This window comes from Magallana gigas, chromosome 5, assembly GCF_963853765.1.
Source record: "Magallana gigas chromosome 5, xbMagGiga1.1, whole genome shotgun sequence".
Taxonomy (NCBI): Eukaryota; Metazoa; Mollusca; class Bivalvia; order Ostreida; family Ostreidae; genus Magallana; species Magallana gigas.
Window position 1 is genome coordinate 16,556,911 of NC_088857.1, and position 21,296 is coordinate 16,578,206.

At 31.8% G+C, this 21,296-nt stretch overlaps 1 protein-coding gene across 2 annotated transcripts; it reads right to left on the reverse strand.

The window, feature by feature from the left end:
* Positions 1-8,015: 8,015 nt before the first annotated feature.
* Positions 8,016-20,495, reverse strand: LOC105326847 (uncharacterized). 2 transcript variants are annotated; one of them, XM_066084905.1, is made up of 20 exons: positions 20,210-20,495; positions 19,440-19,562; positions 17,362-17,544; positions 16,587-16,662; positions 16,381-16,460; positions 15,517-15,708; positions 15,032-15,259; positions 14,616-14,735; positions 14,360-14,527; positions 13,341-13,507; positions 13,041-13,206; positions 12,894-12,961; positions 12,524-12,677; positions 12,265-12,434; positions 11,914-12,025; positions 11,632-11,818; positions 11,116-11,185; positions 10,761-10,984; positions 10,273-10,600; positions 8,016-10,149 (listed from the first exon to the last, which is right to left on the reverse strand). In XM_066084905.1, the coding sequence occupies exons 1-20, from the start codon at positions 20,433-20,435 to the stop codon at positions 9,397-9,399; spliced, it is 3,795 nt and encodes a 1,264-aa protein (XP_065940977.1). In that variant the 5' UTR covers positions 20,436-20,495; the 3' UTR covers positions 8,016-9,396. The 2 variants fall into 2 exon arrangements, with proteins under 2 accessions (XP_065940977.1, XP_034329464.2); XM_034473573.2 differs by having other exon boundaries at positions 8,018-10,149; positions 12,888-12,961; positions 20,210-20,494.
* Positions 20,496-21,296: the final 801 nt, after the last annotated feature.

Consider the following 21,296-nt stretch of genomic DNA (forward strand, 5'->3'; position numbering starts at 1 on the left):
AATACAATCATATTATACATATTGTATCATATGATACAATAATATATATTTGAATATCATAAAATACAATTTCATGTGATATGATAATATATCATATAAACCAATATCATGTTATACAATATCGTATGATATGATTTTTTATAATATTTCAATATCATATATACAATTTCATGTTATATAATTCTATATTACAAAAAACCAATATCATAATATACAATACTGTATGATACAATATCATAGAATATACAATATAGTATCATAGGATGCAATATTATATATTGCAATATCATATGTAATAGTATCATGTGATTAAATAATTGATAAATAATACAATATAATATTATACAATAGTGTATCATAATAATAAATACTATACATAACAATATCATGATACAACATCATACCATAAAATATAAAAAAAAATGATACAATATTTTATCGTATCATATACGTTTTACAATATAACATATTGTATGATATTGTATCATATTTAACAATAGTGTTTCAAATCATGCAATACTTTATCATAGGAATCATGTTTCGTCATTTAACAACAACCACATCTATCTATCAAGCAGGTTTGAGGGAGGTAGGAGATTTCTCTAGCATCCTTGATAATGGAGATCTGGCCCCGCCGCCACCAACATTTTTAAATCATTCAACTCAGTCCTCAACTCAAATCCTTAAAGAAACAGTACATGAATTTGAGGTCAAAACTTACACTTGAGGCTGAGTATTGACTTGAGGAAAGTTGGTGACAGTGGGGCCAGGCTCTGCATCTAAAGCAACCTCTGCGTTTCATTTATAATATAGTTAAATCAACTATGCAAGCTATCATCTACATGTATAAAACATGTGACCTGTTCCAAAAAACTAAACCTCATCAAGAATCATAAACCTATGGCTCTGATTCAGCATTCAAGCCTGTCAGGTGCATCAGTATCATGAGACGCACCATCCATGCAAGATTGGTGAAGTTAAGACCAGTAATAACTAAGATATCATCATCAGAGGGCACCAGCAATTTAAACTTTTACCTCCTCCAGCATCTCCAACCTATCATGGCTCTGATTCAGCATCCATGCCTGTCAGGTGCATCTGTATAATAAGACACACCATCCATTCAGGTTAGGTGAAGTTAGGACCTGAAATAACTAAGATATATATTTTGAGCATCCTTAATAATGGAGATCAAGCTCTGCATCTGAAATTACATCTGTGCTGGAATTATATGAATTCATTCATATTACAGTTTAATCAGCTATGCAAGTTTGAAATAGTACTATTATCTATTAAACATGTTACCTGTTCCCAAAAAACTTAACATTATCAAGCATTCGAAACCTATCGCTCAGACTCAGCATTCAAGCCTGTCAAGTGAATCAGTATCATAAGACGCACCATCTATGGAAGTCTGGTGAAGTTAGGACAAGTAATAACTAAGATATCATCATCAGCGGGCACCTGTTTCAAAAACTTTCACCAGGTCCAAAAACCTTAACCTCCTCCAGGATCCGAAACCTATAGCTCAGATTCCGCACTCAAGCCTGTCTGGTGCATCAGTATCATAAGACACACCATCCATGCAAGTTTGGTGAAGTACGGACCAGAAGTAACTTAGATATCGCTATTAAAGGGCACCTGCAACAAAAACTTCAACCTGCTCCAAAAAAAATTAACCTCCTCCAGCATTTGAAATTAAAGTAAGGACCCAGATTCAGTAGGTCCAGATGCATCATCCGTGTAATTTTGGTGAAGAGAGGACAAGTAATAGCTTAGACACAGGAGCTGCAACTAAAACTTTAACCAGCTCCGGACGCCGACATCAGGGGTATAGCATATGCTTCCATCGACTTCGTCTCGGTGAGCTAAAAAGGCGAAAGCGCAAAGATTCGAAGGGGAGAGTGCGAAGTTGCAAAGGCGAAGAAGCGATAGTAGTATCACTTCTTCGCCTTCGCAACTTAGCACTTTCGTCTTCTCATCTTCGCGCTTCGCCGTCGCATCTTCTATATTCTTCATATTGTTTATGAATTATACTTGCATTGAGGATTTCCACAATACAAACTGCTGGGTATACTAGTTCATAACCCAGAATTAATGATGAAACCAAAATTATGAAAGGTTTACTCCACTATTAGGCATTATAACCAAGCTGAAGTCAATAGGCACTAACAGCAGCCATTACGCCAGTAGAGGTTAATGGCCAATAAGGAAAATCGTCAAAGTACTGAGAGTACTCGTACAGAAAATATATTTTACTTTATCCTCGGCATACTTTAGTAAGTTTAGTTAATATCAAGATGATTAATGCTTCAATAGTTTGTATGAGCATTGGTAACTTTGGATACAATAAAGATCGTGTGATCAAAATCAAGCGGGATATAAACCCCTAACATGCGCCCTAACCTCTTATCAACGCTTTTAGAAACAATTTTTTCTTATTATAATCGATCAGTGTTTATTATCTATTAAGATTTTACTATAGTCAGGTACTCTTCACAAATTTGCTCTAAAAGAATAAAGTATATTCATGATCACAAAACAACATTACAACAAATGTTTAGAATATTGATGTTCATGTATTACGTAGAAGAAAACAAAACTAACGCAGAATGGTTTTTTTAAAATCACTTTCCCCAAGAAATGTAAATAAGAAGTATATATTCATATTCCTACGTTACCTGCCCCTTTAGTCTTTTCCCATAAAGATATATACATGTATCATTCTTCGATTGACAATTCATTCACCAATGAATACTGCTTATATCATTACAACAATTATTCTTTCATGATTTTCGTTCGTTAATTATCAAACAATATCCTAATTGTGTATGAATGTTTCTTTATTTGCGTCATTTCCCACCGTATGTCGACGAGCGAAGTAACATAACTGTTAACAATCAATTTGTGGCAAGTGTTATGTGTTATGCACGTACTTGCTGCGGATATGAAAAACTATATACAGCGATTTATTTACAAGTTCGGTGTTTATAACTTCAAAATCAGTTAAACAGAGTGAAAAATGTGAAAAATTAAGTAATTTTAATGTCATATCTTTGATACGGAGTAACCAATTTCTTTTCATGTTTACGGGGGGGGGGGGGTCATTTTTTTATGAGGGGTCATTTTTCTTCATGTTTAACATGAAGAAAAATAACCCCTGGGTCTTTTTTCTTCAGAAAAATCCAATTATTCTTCAGCTAGGGGGGTCATTATTCTACGTAGAAAAATGACCCCCGGTCATTATTCTACGGGGGTCATTATTCTTCATTACACCGGCCGCTCTGTATGCTTCGTTGTGTTGCAGTCGTTTCCTCCGACGCTGTAGATCGTTAAAAAGTTTCCGTAGATGTGATCCGCTTCCGTTGACAAGCTTTTCAGTGACATCTAAATTTCTGTTCAAGGCCATCCATAGACCACACTAGTGACTTGTCCTTGTCGAATATTTTTACTTTAAAAGATCATAAATGACGGCGTCGACGCCCACTTACACTTTACCAAAGTTCTTGGTTTGTGGGGATGTAATTTCGTTGGTGGCAAGTTCTGGAAAGTTTAATAAATATTAAAAAAATGCTTGTATATAAGTTCGTGGGGATGTCAGTACGTGGGAAAGGTTTTCCCACGAAAGTCACGAACATTGGTCCCCCTCGAACAATTGTGATTTTAGAGTATTTGTCATTGGTGACCTTTTAAAATCGACGTGATTTTCGTCTACATCCTTGTTCACATTTACACAATGAAGTTCAGGAAAACGCGACATAATATCGTTACGACTTTGTTTAAATATTGATCCAAGAAACTATAGGTAAAGTATTGAAAAGATTAAAAAAATGAAGGTTAAGTTTCTCAAAATAAAGAGTCAATGATTTAATTACACGACTCACAAGATGTGTTTCAGCACGTGGACCGAGATGACAGTACAACACAGCGAAACCCTCTGTAACAGGATTTTAAAATACATTCTCCTGAATTTCAGTCTGTTGTAATTTAAATTTCATTATATATATATATATATATATATATATATATATATATATATATATATATATATATATATATATATATATATATATAAAGTGTTCGGTTAAATGAAATACCGGAATGCGATGTAGCATGAATAACACTCTAGTCCTAACATATCAGGTTTGTAGTAAGCGTAAAAAAGAGTTTAAAAACTAAATGACAGTAGTCATAGATTTAAGCGGGTCGTGAATAACGCGTATTTATGAATACATGTCAGCTATTATCATCACGATGGAAGATAATTAAAATGATCAATCAGCCAAGGTGTATGAGTTTCAATATTTCACTCCTCAAAAATCATTCAATTCAATTACAAACTTTGGTGATAATTTAGTATATTCATATACTTCATTCATAAGTAACATTATGAATTTTCATGTATAATTTATGCACCACAGGGACAAAACACAAAACAGTTTCAGCATTTCAATTTTTATCATGGTCAACACAATCGTAGATATTGTATGCCATATTTTTAAACATCCTATTTATGAATTTAATCAAGTAAATAAGAATTTAAGATTGTGTCATATGTATTTTAGGTTACAAAAATGACCCTTATGATTTGACAATATTCTCAGTCAAAACACAGTGTCAAAATTACTTTTCATCTTTATTTTTTTGTTTTCATAAAACAATATCCCATTGAGTATGCTTATTGTTGTTGTTCCATCATTCGTATTCGCAGGATTGGTCAAATTTGTAAACCAGCCCCTATCATCTAGTCAGTCTACTTACTTCTTACCTGGAAGTGGCGTAAAGAACTATTTTTCAGGTATGAAATAAATTTCCACATTGGTCTTTGTCTCTTTAACTTCCTCTAGATCTGTGGCATGGTCATAATGATATTCTGGAATATTCTTGTTTAACATAGCTTTTTCACATTTATTTACTAGAGTTTTTCAACATTGCGTGATATTTGTAAATAGATTTCATTTTTATGTTGTAGACGATGAGAACGTGGATAAATATGATCATGATTCCGAGGAAACTGAATCCAAAAGACGTTATGACATTTGATTTCCCTTGATCGATGATATACTAGAATAAAATAGAGAATACATTACAATGTATTGGAATGTTCATGGACCAAAGTGAAACAATCATTATCAGAATACTAACCTCTTTGTAAATCGTTTGTATTTCTTGTAGTTAAATGATGATCATTATTTATAGTCTGTCCCAAGTTATTTAATAAAAATACACATACCTGTGAAAGAAATACAATTGAAATCGATGAAAGGGAATATATCCAAGATATCTTCATTGAACAATTATCTCTTTTCACTCATAAAATTTCACAGGAACGAAAACAATTTTCTTACGGAGATTTGTAATGGGAAATGTTTACATCTTTTCTCCATTCGGAATACACTCGGAATACATCGCGCAATTTTTTAACATTATCATCCGGGCTTCTTAATGGCTGATGCAATGCAAAATCTCCGTAGAGTTTCAAATTTTGGATGTGTATTGAAACCTGAAGCGGTAGAGGGGGCGTTTCAAAACAGATAATCTGGACATTTTCATATTAGTGGATGAACGTAGTTTGAACACAAAGGTATTTACTATTATTTAAATATCAAGCAAAAAGTGGTGGAAGCAAAAACTCGGGACAGAGTATAGATGATTTTCAGAGAAATAGATACTGCATTGATCGAAAAGTCCGTTCTTGTCGAAAACGGTTAGGACAACAGTTCGAATAAAGCAATTACCACTGATAGAAAAAAAACAATGGTGAAGGCCAAATCAATAAATATCGTTTATTTTTCATATGTACCATCCATTTATTCATATCCATAGACAATTGAATTCTATATTCTGATACCAGTACCAAACATTTTGTTACTTTCATACTTCAGGAAATAAATCTACAATGAATAAAATAATATAGAGTTGATTTTTTCTGTATCGGTAAAGAGAAGTTTTCATCTGCAAAAATCACGTAATCTAACATAACTTCATCGTTTTAATTTTCAATGGTTGACTCCTTGACCGTGGTTGACAACATTTGGACGGATTCATTCCGGTAATAAGTACATTTTTCGGTAGTGCGAGAATCTAAAGGACACGATTTTGGACTTTTGTTAGTTGTGCAGCCTGCTGTATGTGTGTTTGTAACCTATAACACAAATTCAAAAGGAAACCTGTAAGTCATTAGATTTAGATTTTGATTGTTTTTCTATTAATAAACTCACTCATTGTACACATATTCGGTTACCACTAATGCCATGTTGCTTTTTCGTATACTAAATACACATTTTTTTTTTACTAATTGGAACATCTTTTTGTGAATGTATATGGATCGTTAGATAAGGGAAAAAATCACTTACAGAATACTGTATTTTCTCGGTGTGAATGTTGCCAGAATGGTTTTGTAGAGGTACAGACTGGAATGAAATACTATAGAGGAAATGCACATAGCATATTGAACATTTATGTTGGCGTGATAATCAATTAAAAATTTAGCTACAGTGTCAATATAAATCCGGTTTGGGCGGACTGTCTTTAAAACGTATATCAAATGTGGATCGATCTTAATATTAGAAGAAAAAAAATGTAAATACATAACTTCAATATACTATTCTAGTACCTATAATGGTATCAATAGATATTTACACTTACAAAGTTAGTATGGCTTTTGGGATTACCATGACATCTCCGCTATATACTTGTCCACCATTTAAACTAACTCTTCGTACCCTTGGATCAGAATGACCATCCGAAATGGCGATGACAAAATCAAGAAGGTTTTTACCGGTGTTAGTTGTAGTGAAAGAAATTTTGATAGCCTCGTATTGTCGTAGGTTCTCTACAAAATGGTTTTATAGAAGTTTTTTTAGCAGTAAGATGAGCCACTTGATCAAAATATTGGTAATCAAAATAATTTAAATTTTTTCTTATGTCCATCAATTTCGTTTTTAATCAAATTACTTCAGATTGAGAACGTGGAGGAATATTCGGACGATATTGGTCAATTTTTCCATTAATTTCTAAGTACCTAGGCTTCAAGATTCATTCAAATACCATTTATACAATAGTGAAATGTTTTATGACTTTGATTAAAGTTTTTTGCATAGACTAGTGGTATACTTTTATCTTCCAAGTCATTTTTAAAAGAGTGTGCAAATTTTAGCCTAGGAAAAATCTACAAACTTGATTACAAAATGGACCAACACGTAAAACTCGTCTATTCTTCATAATGTGGGACAAATTCATGCAAATAATTTTGTGAAAAAAGAACTTTGCTAATCTAAGGTACCGAATACTGACGTTGATTGCAAGTTATGAAATACGATTTTTAACAATAGAAGAATATCTACCAGACCCAAATTACATGTATTTGGAAACCATGAAAAACGGCGACTGTCCTGTATAATTGACAAGTTGTCTTCTCTCTAAAACTTTTGCAGTTGCTTTGAAGAACGCTTCAAATGAGATGTCACTGTTTGATTTACTTTCACTATCCTTCGGTTTATCATCGGCAGGGAAACTGAACAGCGATAAAACGTAAACACAGAGAATTATCAGGCAAAGCCATCTTGAAATTGATCGCGACATTTTGGGCCTTTTAAATAATCTGTGCGGGTTTTCCGATTTGAAAGACAACTCTCTATGATTTGTAAAAAGATGTTTTTAATATTGACAAACACGCTTCTATTTTAGAATTTTTTTTTTACATAAATAACGGAAGTTTTGTTTTATATGGGTGACATAAAAAGGTAGCAAAGTTCGTCGAAGTTTTGAAAAGTCATAATAGAGTATTACTAACTTATACCTTATTACTTCCCATTTAGATCAAAATGTATCATTGTATAATTTGGGTTTTTTTCTTTTCAGTAAATGTTTTATATAGGATTACAGATTATTTTTTCCTGTATCACATTAAAATGTCCTGTATAAAGAAACATTTTTGGCTGAAATACACAAATTATCATAAGTGAAAAAATTACCATAGAAATTAAGCATTGAAAATACATTCAAATGTAACCTATAAAGTATTTCATAATGACAATTTTCTATGCTTTATCGTATTTTTGAAATATTCACCAATTAACAAATGTGTTGATTTGAAACATGTCATTACAGTATAACGACAAGTTATTTGAATTTACTTTAAAAATTACAATTAGTTAGTACTCAAAAATTTTGGTAGGGTTATTTAATGTCCAATGACTATGGATGACCACCACTATTAGGCCTGAAATATACCATGTTACTGGCTAGTTAGAAGATGTCCATGTATGTAATAAAGGCACCAAAGGTCAACTGCTACAAAGTATCAGAAAATAATTCAAGAAAACAACAACTAAACTCTAATATCTGAATACAAATATACATGTATATTTTGAAATATAAATGGTATCGAAAAAAGGTGGGGGAAACATGTGACGTCATGGCTATGCAAACTAAAGTGTGGCCGTTGCCAGGACAACATTAAATTTCCTTGAAAAGTAAATTAAAATCCCATAATCCAAGATAAATAGCTACATATACCAGTATTTCATTTCGATAAACAAAAATTTTATATGAATATTTTATTAGAACAGAATATAGTAAATAAAATCTTCACTTTATTAGCATGTTTTTCTCTTTATTTATTAGTGCATTTTTCACTTCGAAAATTTTATGTTGATTCCCAATCGAGGTTAATGAAGATATTTTTAGAGGAAGGAAGCCGTTTGTTAGTTTAATAAACACAACATTCTTGGTTACTACTTCATTTCCAATTATATATCAAGCGGTTAATAAGCTCTTTAAAGTTGTGTTATGAATTTAAAAATATAAAAACTATCTAATTATTTAAAGCAAATAAGATGTACATTTAAAAAAAATGCCTTTATAGTTTAACCGTGTGTGCATATTGACTGCATTTATCTGGCCCCATGATCATGAATCGATCATAGACTTCAGTCAAAAATTGTATACTAACTTAGTGGCTCTTGATTGAAAACAATGACAAATCTGAAATGCTGTTAAAAGTGTCTTGATATAACGTTGTTTATTACAAATCAAAATTGTCATTTTATGATAGATATAATCATTTTTACAACTGCTTGAAATTTTGACTCAAGTCTAAATTGCTTCATGATCCCGAGGCCTGTTGTCTATAATACAAAACGACATTTTATTGCACAACATGTTCAATGTAATAATGAAACATTTTTAATTGTTTATCACTTTCATTCACAATTAACACTGTGCAAGAACCACAACTGTTATCTGATGGTGACACTGTGTCTCGCATTTGCTTGTATCGTATTAACATTTTATTGGTGTTTTCCCCTTAGTTGGTTTAAATATTGCAAAAAATGTTTCAATAATCTATCTATTTGCTTCAACAAGGGGATGATTTTCAATATCTGATAAGACTTAATCAGTTTCTTCTCTGCTGCGTTCTTCGGATATAACCTCAGTCCCCTCTTTGTTTTGAAGAACTTGAGAAGTTCGGACACTTATATTGTTTGATGAGCTGCCATTCTCAGGTGGAGATTTCTGATTTTTCATATCGTGTTCTTCACCTGAATTTAGAATTGAAAAATCCGAACAAACATTCAGATTAGTGTTAGAGCTTTCCTTTTGACCAATGCTGCTGACTGACCCCTGAATGGCGTCCTGTTTGGGGATGCCTGTGTGTTCCTGTGCCAAGGATTCCGACACTGATTTTGCTTCAATGATTGTTTCGTTGAGCGACTTGTTTGATGTCAACTTTTCGTCGTCCCTGCCAGTGTCCTTTTCTGCTTTATGATCTGAAGAATCTGCAGTACGGGCTTGGTTATCATTCGTTTTCGATTCTTCTTTTGTGCAATCAGTGGTAATGGTATTGACCACATCAATTTTCTCTTTTGTTTCACTTCCTTGACAATCTGCGACTTCAAATTCTTGTGTGACTTGTTCTCCGTTATGTATGTCGTGATATTTAGACAGGATTTCGTTGACCCCCATATTTATGTCATCTTCCCTTTTAAGAGTGCGATAGTTTGATAATACAACAGGTATTATGTTGTTGGATCGTGATTTCATAGTATAGACTGCAAATATGATTAGTGCTACAAGAGTCAATCCGAGGACACTAAAGCCTACCGACATTCCTATTACTTTTGAATTCCCTTCGTCGGTAATCGCCTACAATAAAACAAGGACATAAATTACCAAAAAATGCAGTAGAGACAAATTTTGGAGAATTACTGAATAATATAAGTTTGTTCTCATAAAAATGTGAAAAAAATATTTCAAAAAGAGTCTAACCTCTTTATCAAGTCCTGTTAATGTGCGTTTTTCTATCGACGTTACATAGACTGTTACTTGTTCCAATGTTGTGGTTTCTGCAACAGGTGTTGTTTCTTCAGCTGCTGTGGTCTCTATAACAGTTGTTGTTTCTTCAGCTGCTGTGGTCTCTATAACAGTAGTTGTTTCTTCAGCGAATGTGGTTTCTTCAAATGTTGTTTGCCTTTCTGTAGTCGTTGGATATTGGACAACAGTTAGAGGGTGCTCAGAGACAACCAAATTGCATTGATCGAAAAACCCGTCCTTGTCTATAATGGTTATCATAACATTTTGAATACAACAATGCCCTCTGAAAAAAAAGTTAGAAAAAAATCATTAGATCAAATGCATAAATCAGCCAATCAAAGTAATGAAATTCACAATAAAATAGAAATCATTGACATCGTATGATAAAAATGCAGTTTTTAATTTCAAGTTCTGCATTTTTTTGCAAACAACATGCGTTTTACCTTATTAATATCGGTACAGAGAAGTTTGACTCCGTTAAATTAATGTGATCTAGAATAACTTCGTCGGTAGATACTCTGATGAGCGAATCCCTGATGGTTGCAGAAGAAACTTCGACTGAGCCCGTCCAGTTATAGGAGGTACAGTTTTCTGTATTTCGCGACTCTGTAGGACACATTTGTGGGTGTTCAGTCACTGTGCAATCTGCAGTTCTTGTGTCCATAACCTTTAGTATGAAATATTTAATGGTTATATGACAAATGCCAGAGTAAAATGAATTTAATTGATTAGTATGCAGTGACCAGATGTAATAGTAAGGTTGGAAGAGCTGGTACTCTGTTGGTAATATAAACTCACAGAATATCGCCTTTTCTCTGCTTGAATGATACCAGTATAGTTTTCTAGAGTTACCGAAAAATGTAAAGTTCTGCAACAGAAAAGGTGAAAAAAGAAATTCAAAAATACATATAAACATTCATTAAGAATAAAAAACTATGTATGAAACACTTCCACATAAAGCCTTTAAATAAATAACAAAGCTGAAATCCCCCTTTATTCCCAATATTTTGTGCAAAGTGGTGATAAAATGGGCGCAAATATTCATAAATAGTTTTACCCAAGGCAAAAGTAAACGCCAGGCATTTTCGTTTCATAGTCAACCGAACCTGTTCAGACATTTGTTCCACTGTTACCAAACTAAATGCGTGTAAACTTGAAAAGCAACACATCACATTTTGATACGCAATGTGATACGAAAGGCCCAGAAATATTTAAGAAAAATCAATGACCCCCCCTCCTCAATCACAAATTTGGTTATTCAATGATATAAAAAAAATATGCATAATTATGATAAAAGAAGAAAAAATCACTTACATAGTTTGTAAAGAGTTTGGGATTACTTCTACTACATCACTATAAACATCGCCGCCATATAAACTATCTTGCTGTATTTTGAGGTCAGTATTGCCATCCGAAATCGTGATGACAAAAACAATTAGGCTTTCTCCAGTGTTTGTTAAGGAGAAAGATATGTTACTTGTCTCATTAAGTCGCAAGTCTCCTTAAAAATGTAAACAATAATTTGGTACTTTCAGTATAGGATATTGACATGTTAACAAACACAAACTGGATACATCTTTACGAACTTGGACTTACCAAGATGAGGAGATATTCGAAGTTGAACTGATACGGGAATAATGGATAAAGATCTTGTCCGTAAGAATGGGTTTCCTTGATCATCTTCTCCTCGTATTTGCACATAACTTGACTATCAATTCAATTTGAATGAATTATTAATAGGAGATTTTCATTAAATATGAAAATAATATACACAATTTAAAAAAAGAGGATAATTGTAATTGGAAAGCAATATGACGTTTACAAAACTCCGTAATATACAACATTACATTTAAAGCAATTTGAAATGTTTGATACAAACAATCACCACTTTAAATAAAAACAAATTGCTACATATTTTGCCTAAAGTTGGTCTTAATAAGAATGTACCTTATTATATGGAACGAAATCTCCGATATATCGAGCAATTCCCATTAATTGCACTCTGGTGACAAAAATTTCAGTTATTTCATTTCCGCTGTCATCCATGAGAACTACGCTTAAACATGTGGAATTTGGATTCAAATTTTGGATATCAACAACAACAGAGTAATTATTACCTGCAGAAAGAAATCGAAAATAAGCTAAATTGGAATAAAAATTTAAACAAAAACCATCGATTCTTTAGAGACATTAATTAAAAAATCACCCTTAATCGGGTTTCCTGATAGCTGATAGGAATTGCCTACGGAGCTAGTTTCTAAAACACTTGTTGAGAAATCCAATGCACTATGAGCTGTGACGTTTATATTCCATGCGCTCGTTTCCATTTTCCGAAGAGTCCACTGCCCCGGTTCTGGGTTCTGTCAAAGTCGACATTTATTATTACCGTATGAAAAAGTTCCATGACTTTCTGCCTTTCAAACAATTCATACCCAAATTATGAAAAGGACTTTAAAAATCCGCATAAATTGGTTTTGTGTCACAAAATTTAAAAAATTCGAATTTGTCTTCGATTAAGTCTTTTTATCGATATTAAAATAATTTGAAAATGATGATTAAAAGCAGCTCACCCTAACCGATATTCTTAGAATATTGCCCAAAAGTTCTCTTTCTTCATTTGGTGATGAAAAGGAAACTACTGTGCCTAAAATCATACTGTTCAGTTAAGAAGAGGGATGCTAATTGAAATTCGATATGTCAATATATCAGAATTTTTTCTATACCGTTTGGATAATAGAAAACAAACTTGTCCAACGACGTTACGGGTTCAACCATGATCTTGAGCGTATTGATATAATCGTCTACCGGAATAGAAATTGTTGAATTGTGGGTGGAGTTCCTAGGCATCACAAACAGTGTAACAAAAACGTTGGAAGAAGGAAATGTTTCCTAGACAAAATAGGTCTTTTAAATTAAAATTACGGATCTTTGCAATTATCTTTACCTAAACACACCAAAAATTCAGTTAACCATTATTTTATCTTCATTTCTATCTCCATATGACCCCAATCTTTTACACGTACCTTAATCTCTTTTTCCACTATTGCCTCAACTTCTGAAGTGCTGGTAACATAGACTTTCCCGCCTGTTTCTGCTGCGATTGACTCAAACACATTTATACTTGATCTTTTCACTCGATGAAACAATAGACCAACTTCATGTTGAAAAATTGTAGAACCATAATTTTTTCCTTTAATGAAAAACATGCGTTGCGAATGCAATTCTTGTGAATTTAAAGCAAAAAGAGGATATTCTGGTAAATTAGTTTTTTCAATTTTTAATTATAAAGCAACAAGAAGTAGTTTAAGATTCATTAAAGGAGAAGAGACGATTACAAATCAAATTAGAAATTGTTAAAATTCAGCACACACAATGTGAAATTCGAACTAAGATTATCCAAAAAAGTAAAACAATTTATACTGTAATTTCATCAATGTTCGTTGATTTCGTAAGTTTATCCTTTAAATTAAATATTCATTGAACTGCAGTTTCTACTAATATTTTGTATCGATAGGGTCATTGGCCACGAATTTACGTATCCTTGAAACTGTGATTTTCACTTTATCCACTAAAATTGAAAACCTTGAATATTGATGAAACCACAGTATCTATGTTTATTAACATTATCCTTATGATACAGTAAGGCGGTCTTAAAAGAGTGTTCGAGCTCATAATAATTTAAAGTTTTGACAAGTTTTGAAAATTTTGTATGTTTTGTGCAGATATTTTTTTCTAATTTGGAGAGAAATTTTGATCATAACGACTTTGTGTTTTGAGTCAACATTATTTGTTAAGATTTTTTTTGCCAAAAATATTTCTTGTTTCCATCAATTTTGTTGTAAATATAGGCATCTTCACAAACTCTCATTAATCCCGAATTGACAATTAAAACTGTTAATTTTAATTTTCTACATCTCTTTCAACAACAGATCACTGGCATTTGCAAAGCCAAATCATTCAGATAATCGTTCGTAAAAGTTTTAAGGCCAAATATACAGGAATACAACTATGAACTACCAAAGGGTCAGAAAAATATTCTTACCAGTACCGTCTCTTTTTCTTCTTCCAGGACATTTACCAGTAAGTATCATTATGAGTTCCAGATTTTTTGCCTTTAGTCCGTTTGTTACCTCATTTTCTAGATGAGCGTCCTTTGCGTCTGCATCAGTAATGAAGTAAATTTTGGAATTGTTGTTGGACATTTCTATGCCTGAAATTAAGACGGTACTAAGACTTATCATATAACCCATCTATACTATTGCTGCAAATTTTAATTCAAACTAGTTATATACCATTACCTTTTAATATTCCCGACATGGCATATTCCGGACAATCATCCCCTCCAGCCACCCTAATATCATCCAGCCATGTTAACATGGTTTTGAAATCAGTCGTGTTTCTCCCCATTGTCAAACTAGCTGTCAAACATACAAATAACATTTTAATCTATTTTAAATTGTAATAAAAGGCTCATTAGTTTCTTATATAATCATACACACATCTTATGCTTTAATGAAGGTTTGAGGATACATAGTTTGGATTTATTTGTTTTGATTTGATTTTTTTTTCTTTTCTTCTTCGGTAAATAATGAAATTACTTTATTCCTCTGATCATGGAAGGATTTAAAACAAACAACACAATATATAATAAATAACATATAAACTCTATATGAATCATTTTAAAAATAGATAAAAAATATATATAATTACATACCTGGGTCTGAGAATGTAACCAAAATGTATTTTTCTGGTACAAATTGCGAGTCTTTGGCCTCATTTACTATTTTCTTAGTGGCAATTCGTACATTTTCAATGTCGTCGCCCATGGAGCCAGTGACATCAATGACGAAAGTAAGTGACGTTTTCACTATTTCCTCTCTTGAACGAATGCCAAAAATATCTCGGAAAACTTCTGGACCGATAAGCTCAAGAAGTCCTCGATCTATTTTTTTTTTATATAAAAAAATCTCAATTAACAAGAACAAGATTACAATGATTTTAATGTAATTTTGCAGTGCAGTTATTTCATTTTATTGAATAGCAGATTATTTTTAATGAACTACTCTCAAACAGAAAAATAAGCTTGGAGAGCAATTAATGTTTATGGCATGATTCGAAAATAATCATAGATCATGATGATAATGATAATTATTGATAGTACAAAAAAGTTATGAAATTTATTCGAGTGTTTTATTTTACTTTGATCAATTAGATAGTATTCCGTTGCCTTAACCGCTGCTTTCGCTGCTGCACTGTGGAGATAGCTGTGAGGAGCCTCTTTTCGGTTGGATCTTCCTTTATAAATACCACCGGTAGCTATAATATTCCTACTGGTATCATCTGGTGTTCCGTGACTGCATTTACCACTTATAATATCATTGGGACCACCTTCTATGATAAAAATTTTCAAGAATGTATGTAAAACTATTTTTCATAATAAAACATTAAATTTTCACCAGCAATGTGTATAAATAAAATCAGATTTAAAAAGAAAAGACGCTAAGCGATCTATAATTATACCCAAAACGAGTATGAGTTTTTTCCTTCTAGATAAGTATAATATACCAAACTATTTTTCTCCTTACGCATATAAGATATTCATACGTGCCCCTGTAAATCGTTATACTATATTTGTAAACCAAAATACATGTTACCCAAAGGTTATTTCAAAGGCGAAAGAGTATGAAGAATAAGGTGGTCTGGCACACTTCCATGTTGTGACGTATTGTTTATCGAAACAAACAATAAAATCGAGTGTAATTATATAACTAGTTTCTATCTCAAATTTGTCAGATAACAGTGTAGCGCAGTGGTTTATAGGGTTTACTAGGAATCTGTAAGTCATGAGTTCGAATCCTGCTGGGGGTTTACAATTTTTTTTCTCCAAGTATTTTTAAAAGCTATCTGGTAAAATATCGTAAAAATTAAAAATTATAAACCGGTAAAAGTATTTCAGTCATAATGTACTTTAACCCATATTAATATCGACAGATGTCCCATACCACCTGAACGAAAAGAATTAGATAATAACGATGTAACGACATGATAGGTAATTCAACTCACTTGGTTTTCCCACATTTTGTCCCGATCTATAGCCACTGGTCAATTTTGTACCAATAGTATTGTTTTCGCAATGTTCTATTCTGTTAAAGATAACAAAATGCACAACAATGGAATATGTTTAAATAAATAAACAAATCTCTGTGTAATGGGTCATATATACTTATTATCTATTTAACTTGTAATTAATTAATGACGCCATTTCTTACCCATTCACATATTTACAGTTAATACAAGTTTTGTCCTTGAAATCTGCAATTCCAACCAATGTTATGCCATCTTGTCCTGTGAACAAATTTTTTTGACACATTTAAAAAAACCTTGGTGTATTATCAAAGGGACTAAGACACGATTTGAGATCGAAATTTTATTGTTTTTCTTATGTCTAAAATTGTTTACTTCAGCCTTGTGAATGATTGACCAACATTTAAATGTTAGAAGTTAAAAGCGAGATAAAGAGGTAAGAATTTATTATTTTGTAAACAAAGTTTGAGTCTTACATTTGTTTAAAATGTTGCAACGTAAGAAAATTACCATTTCCTTGACAAAATGGCTCTTGGCAAACAAGATAAACTGATCAAATGTGTTCATAAATAATATTATCAACAAAAGAAAGCACCAACTAATTGAAACATATGCCAATACAACAAATATGTAAACGATAACAAGACCTGAACTTTGTTAAAAAAAAAAAAAGTTTCAAACTATATATCTAGCTTGGAACTCAAATTTTGAGGAAGCACTAACAATACTCATATTTACCATTCTAGACTTTAAGGAAAGGAAAAATGAAATTTGAACGCTTTGAGCTCAAATTGTGTCTTAGTCCCCTTAAAGATTTAATATTTCTCATTAAAGTTATTTTAAATTATTTTCGTTTTCGACATATTTTAAAAGAAATTGCTAATTCTATATATGCATATCTACATTTTATCTTAATATGATTTTAGATGGTGACAACATAATTTAAGAAAACAAATTCACCAAAATCTTCGTAGATAGTCAAGCCATGGAGTTCGATCCAGTTGGTATTGCTGTAGAATTCCTGTATAACATACATAAGTGTTGCAACTTGTTCTCGAATTAACGATATATTGGATTTTACTATCGCTGTATTGCTCGAGAGATCCTTTACCTTACTTCTTAAACTCCTAATAAAGAAGTGAGCTGGAAAGTAAGACAAGAAATCATATTGACGCAAGTGTCAAATGGGTCGCAAAAAATATAATTGTTGTATGAATCATTGGTTGTTTACATAAAACACACCACATAGAAGAAAATAAAAGTTGGTTATACTAATTTTTATGGTAAATTCTAATATACTTCAGCAACTTGTTTTGAAGTTTAACATTTTACTATCATCATAAAGAAGTTCATTACTGTAAGCATTTCTAACGGTAATTTTATGGTCATTGCCATAGTATGAAGTAATGGAGAACACATTGATTTGTACATTACTCTAATACAAAGTTCAACTCATCATTTTTCTCTTGGAGATTATGTATTTCAAACCATTTTTTGTTGCACTATATTGAATGAAAACTTAATGCATGAGTTTATATGATTTTAAGGACCACATGATGAAATAGTAATGGATTAGTTCAAATTTTCCAGTCAATTCAAATTTTCATATCTGTCATAATTTTGCGTAAATAATTGATATGGATGTCATTTCATAATAATTTCTACCACATTTTACATGGAAATATAATAAATACACACACAAAGTCATTTCATTTGACACGGCACATAGAAATTCAAATATATCATTTATATAAAATTTAATGACATTCAGGTCTTAGTATTTCAGGTCTATAGTATGTCCCGCATACCGATCTCGATGCGTTGTTTTGAAAAGAATGAAAAACTCCGAAATTTTCCGAATAGATAATAGTCTCGATAAAAACGCGCCAAACACGACAGTCTACTAAGTATGACATATTTTTCATTTACGAGTAAAACAAAAAATATGTGATTTTTCTTAAAAGGCATAAAACATATTTCTACATGCAAATTTACTTTCAATTCATATAAAGAAGCAAAATATTAATTCTATTTAAAAAAAACTATCCCGCAGAGACGCAGTAACACTATTTAAATGTATATCAAACAAGTTTAGCTTTTTTAAAAAAGCTTACCGTCTTTAGAACAAACCCTAAACAGCACTTAGTTATCAAAGACAGTTTAACTCTTTTTATATAAATGTCATTTTCCTCTACATAGCATGGCGAGTGGATTTATCCAAACATTTTTGTGTCATGTGTCGTTTAAGCCTGCGTGTCTAAAATTGAGAACTGCGTACCCGAGCTTGTAAGTTGAGATCGACTATAGGGTGAAAGAAAACTTAGGTAGGGTCGTAGACTCGTATTATTTTGATACAATCAAAATTATACCACTGCATTTATTTATCTAAGGTGCAAATAACTTTACCGATATTAGGCATACCGCATCAATATTTTTTTTTTTTACATTTTTGTATAAATATTTGAATAAACAATTCTAAAAGAAAAACAAATAATTTGAATAGATATTATAGAATGTTACTTTCAACTAGTTGGACCTGAAAACCAAAGGCTGAATTTCATTCATAGCAATTTGTATTGCTTTTTCGTTTTCTCACTTTTTAAGATTTGAAATCTACGAAATTTGTTAAGTCGTACGTGAAAAATATCATCAGAAAATTATCTCCCTTGCGCCGAACAGTATTTCAACCAATGAAATAAATGTAAATTTTCACATCATGTATTTTCAACCAATCACAAAGGAAAGGAAGTGCACAACCAGGAGACTGTAAATAATTTTAACTCTTTATACCGTCTTCCAAGGAAGACGGTAATAACGGACCGCCTTCCGGCGGCCCGTAATAACAATCAAGCAGCCAACCCTAAACCATTTTTGCCTCTTCTATACTTATCAAATTTGTGACTATAAGGAAAAACAGCAATACGGGAACAACAAATACAGCAATATTAAAAATAAAAAAAAGAAGGCGAATTTCCATGATGTCAATAGATAAATTGATTTTCGTTTCCTATTACTTGTTTTCGTGAAAATTGTTATACCCATTTGTATTTGCTCTCCACTGACGTGATAAAAGGATTCATATCCATGGTCTCTTCGAACATTGCCTTCATATCCACTTAGTTCTTGAATTATATTTGTAAATTGTTGTTGGGATTCCTGATCTAAAATATATATTTCATAGATTTTGTTATAATTGCATTGGATTCTGACTTTAATTTGTGATGAAGAAAAAAGCATTCAAACGTCATTAAAACTCGTTTTAATTTGATACTGTTGATACTTTGTCTACATAGGCTTTTGTTCTTGATCAAAAGAGTTTCATAATTAAAAACATACTCTTTTTACAGATAATAAATGCCAAATAATTCTATGATAACCAAAGCAGATTCATAGAAGTTGAAAATGTTAAATTGTTAACGCGCGCTAATGGCGGATTACATTCACAAATATTAAACGCTATATCAAAGGTTATTTAGTTTTCAATATCAAATAGCCTTTAAATTAAAAATTAGTTAAATTTGCATGAAACACTTCACGAGTTTAGGTGATAACCAAGATTATAAAGTATATATAAAGTACCAAAATCTACAAGAACAGACAGTGCAATAGCATTACGCTCCTACTTCAATATTAAATAAAAGCATAAAACATTTCAATCTAATTAGTTTTAACTTCAAAATCAAAAATCGGCGAAGTAAATAAAAGGACACTACATTTTATCATTTCAAATTTTGGTAACATAATGTATTATTTGTAATAGTATTTTAATGTAAGCCAATTTTATAAAATCATAATATTTTCTTAGTACCTGTTCCAAAATAGTTCTTTACTTTAATTTCAGGTGATTGTTCTGTATCACTGACGAGCTGCATTCTGTCCAGAAACGTTGCAGTTGTTTTATAAACGGCTTCCAAGGTAATAGCACTGTGTGACATAGTGTTAGATTCCATTTGTATATCATTTACCGGAAAACTGAAAACACGGTCTACATAATACCAAAGAACAAACAAAGTCAACCACCCAAAATACGACATGTTTGGTCCGCTTAAAAAATTATCAAATGTTTCTCGTAATCTCTTAAAGAATACTTTTAATCCTTTAAGATAAAAAATCTTATGATTAAAATGAAACATGATAAGGGTCCCGCCCAAGGGCGGGTACTGTAAATTGCGTAAAGCAAACTCACATCTAATATTTCATACTTCCCCTTTTTGTGAAATATTTACATGTATTTATTTATTTTTCTTTTCTAAGATGTAAAATGTTTTCAGATAAGATCGTTTTATTTCCTCTTGTCTGACCATTTGAAATGATTTTGGCAGGCGATCAGAATTGGTCAGAAGTTTAAAAAAATTTCCATCGATCAGCAGTTAATATGTTTGTTACAAGACCCCTGCTATTTGATCTAAACATAAGAAATTACACAATATTATACAGATATCTACGCACTAAAGACATATCCTTTTAAGCTTACTGGCTTACTGGCCCAATGTTTAAATAAGATAAAAGGCAAAAGGAAAAAATTATGACAAATACTGAGACAAACAGAACATGAAGATAAAATTGACAAAATAGTTTGAATATTGAATAGAAACTAGAATAATAAACAATACATGTGATTGAAATAAAAAAAGATAACTAGATCGGAAAAAAAATTAATTCAAACTTTTAATTACGAAGCTTTGTTTAATCAAACATAGTGAAGTGAATTGTAGAAAACCAAGTTTGGACAGAATTTCTGACAGCTAGGTAAATGGAAGGACAGAAATACTAAGTATGTATTCCAGTTTTAACAGCACGGTACATTAACTTTTAGAATCGCTTAACTTTGCTTTGTCGAAAACATCACAGTTTCTTTCAGATCAGAATTTCAGGATTCAATACTTTATTTCTAC

Excerpts from the sequence above, each read along its gene's own strand:
- LOC105326847 (XM_034473573.2), bottom strand. The coding sequence starts at position 20,435 with ATGTCGTATTTTGGGTGGTTGACTTTGTTTGTTCTTTGGTATTATGTA. Across the intron at positions 12,026-12,264 it reads ATTTCGTTCCATATAATAAG|TCAAGTTATGTGCAAATACG; the intron begins GTACATTCTTAT and ends TTGAATTGATAG. Across the intron at positions 10,150-10,272 it reads TAACAGGACTTGATAAAGAG|GCGATTACCGACGAAGGGAA; the intron begins GTTAGACTCTTT and ends GTTTTATTGTAG.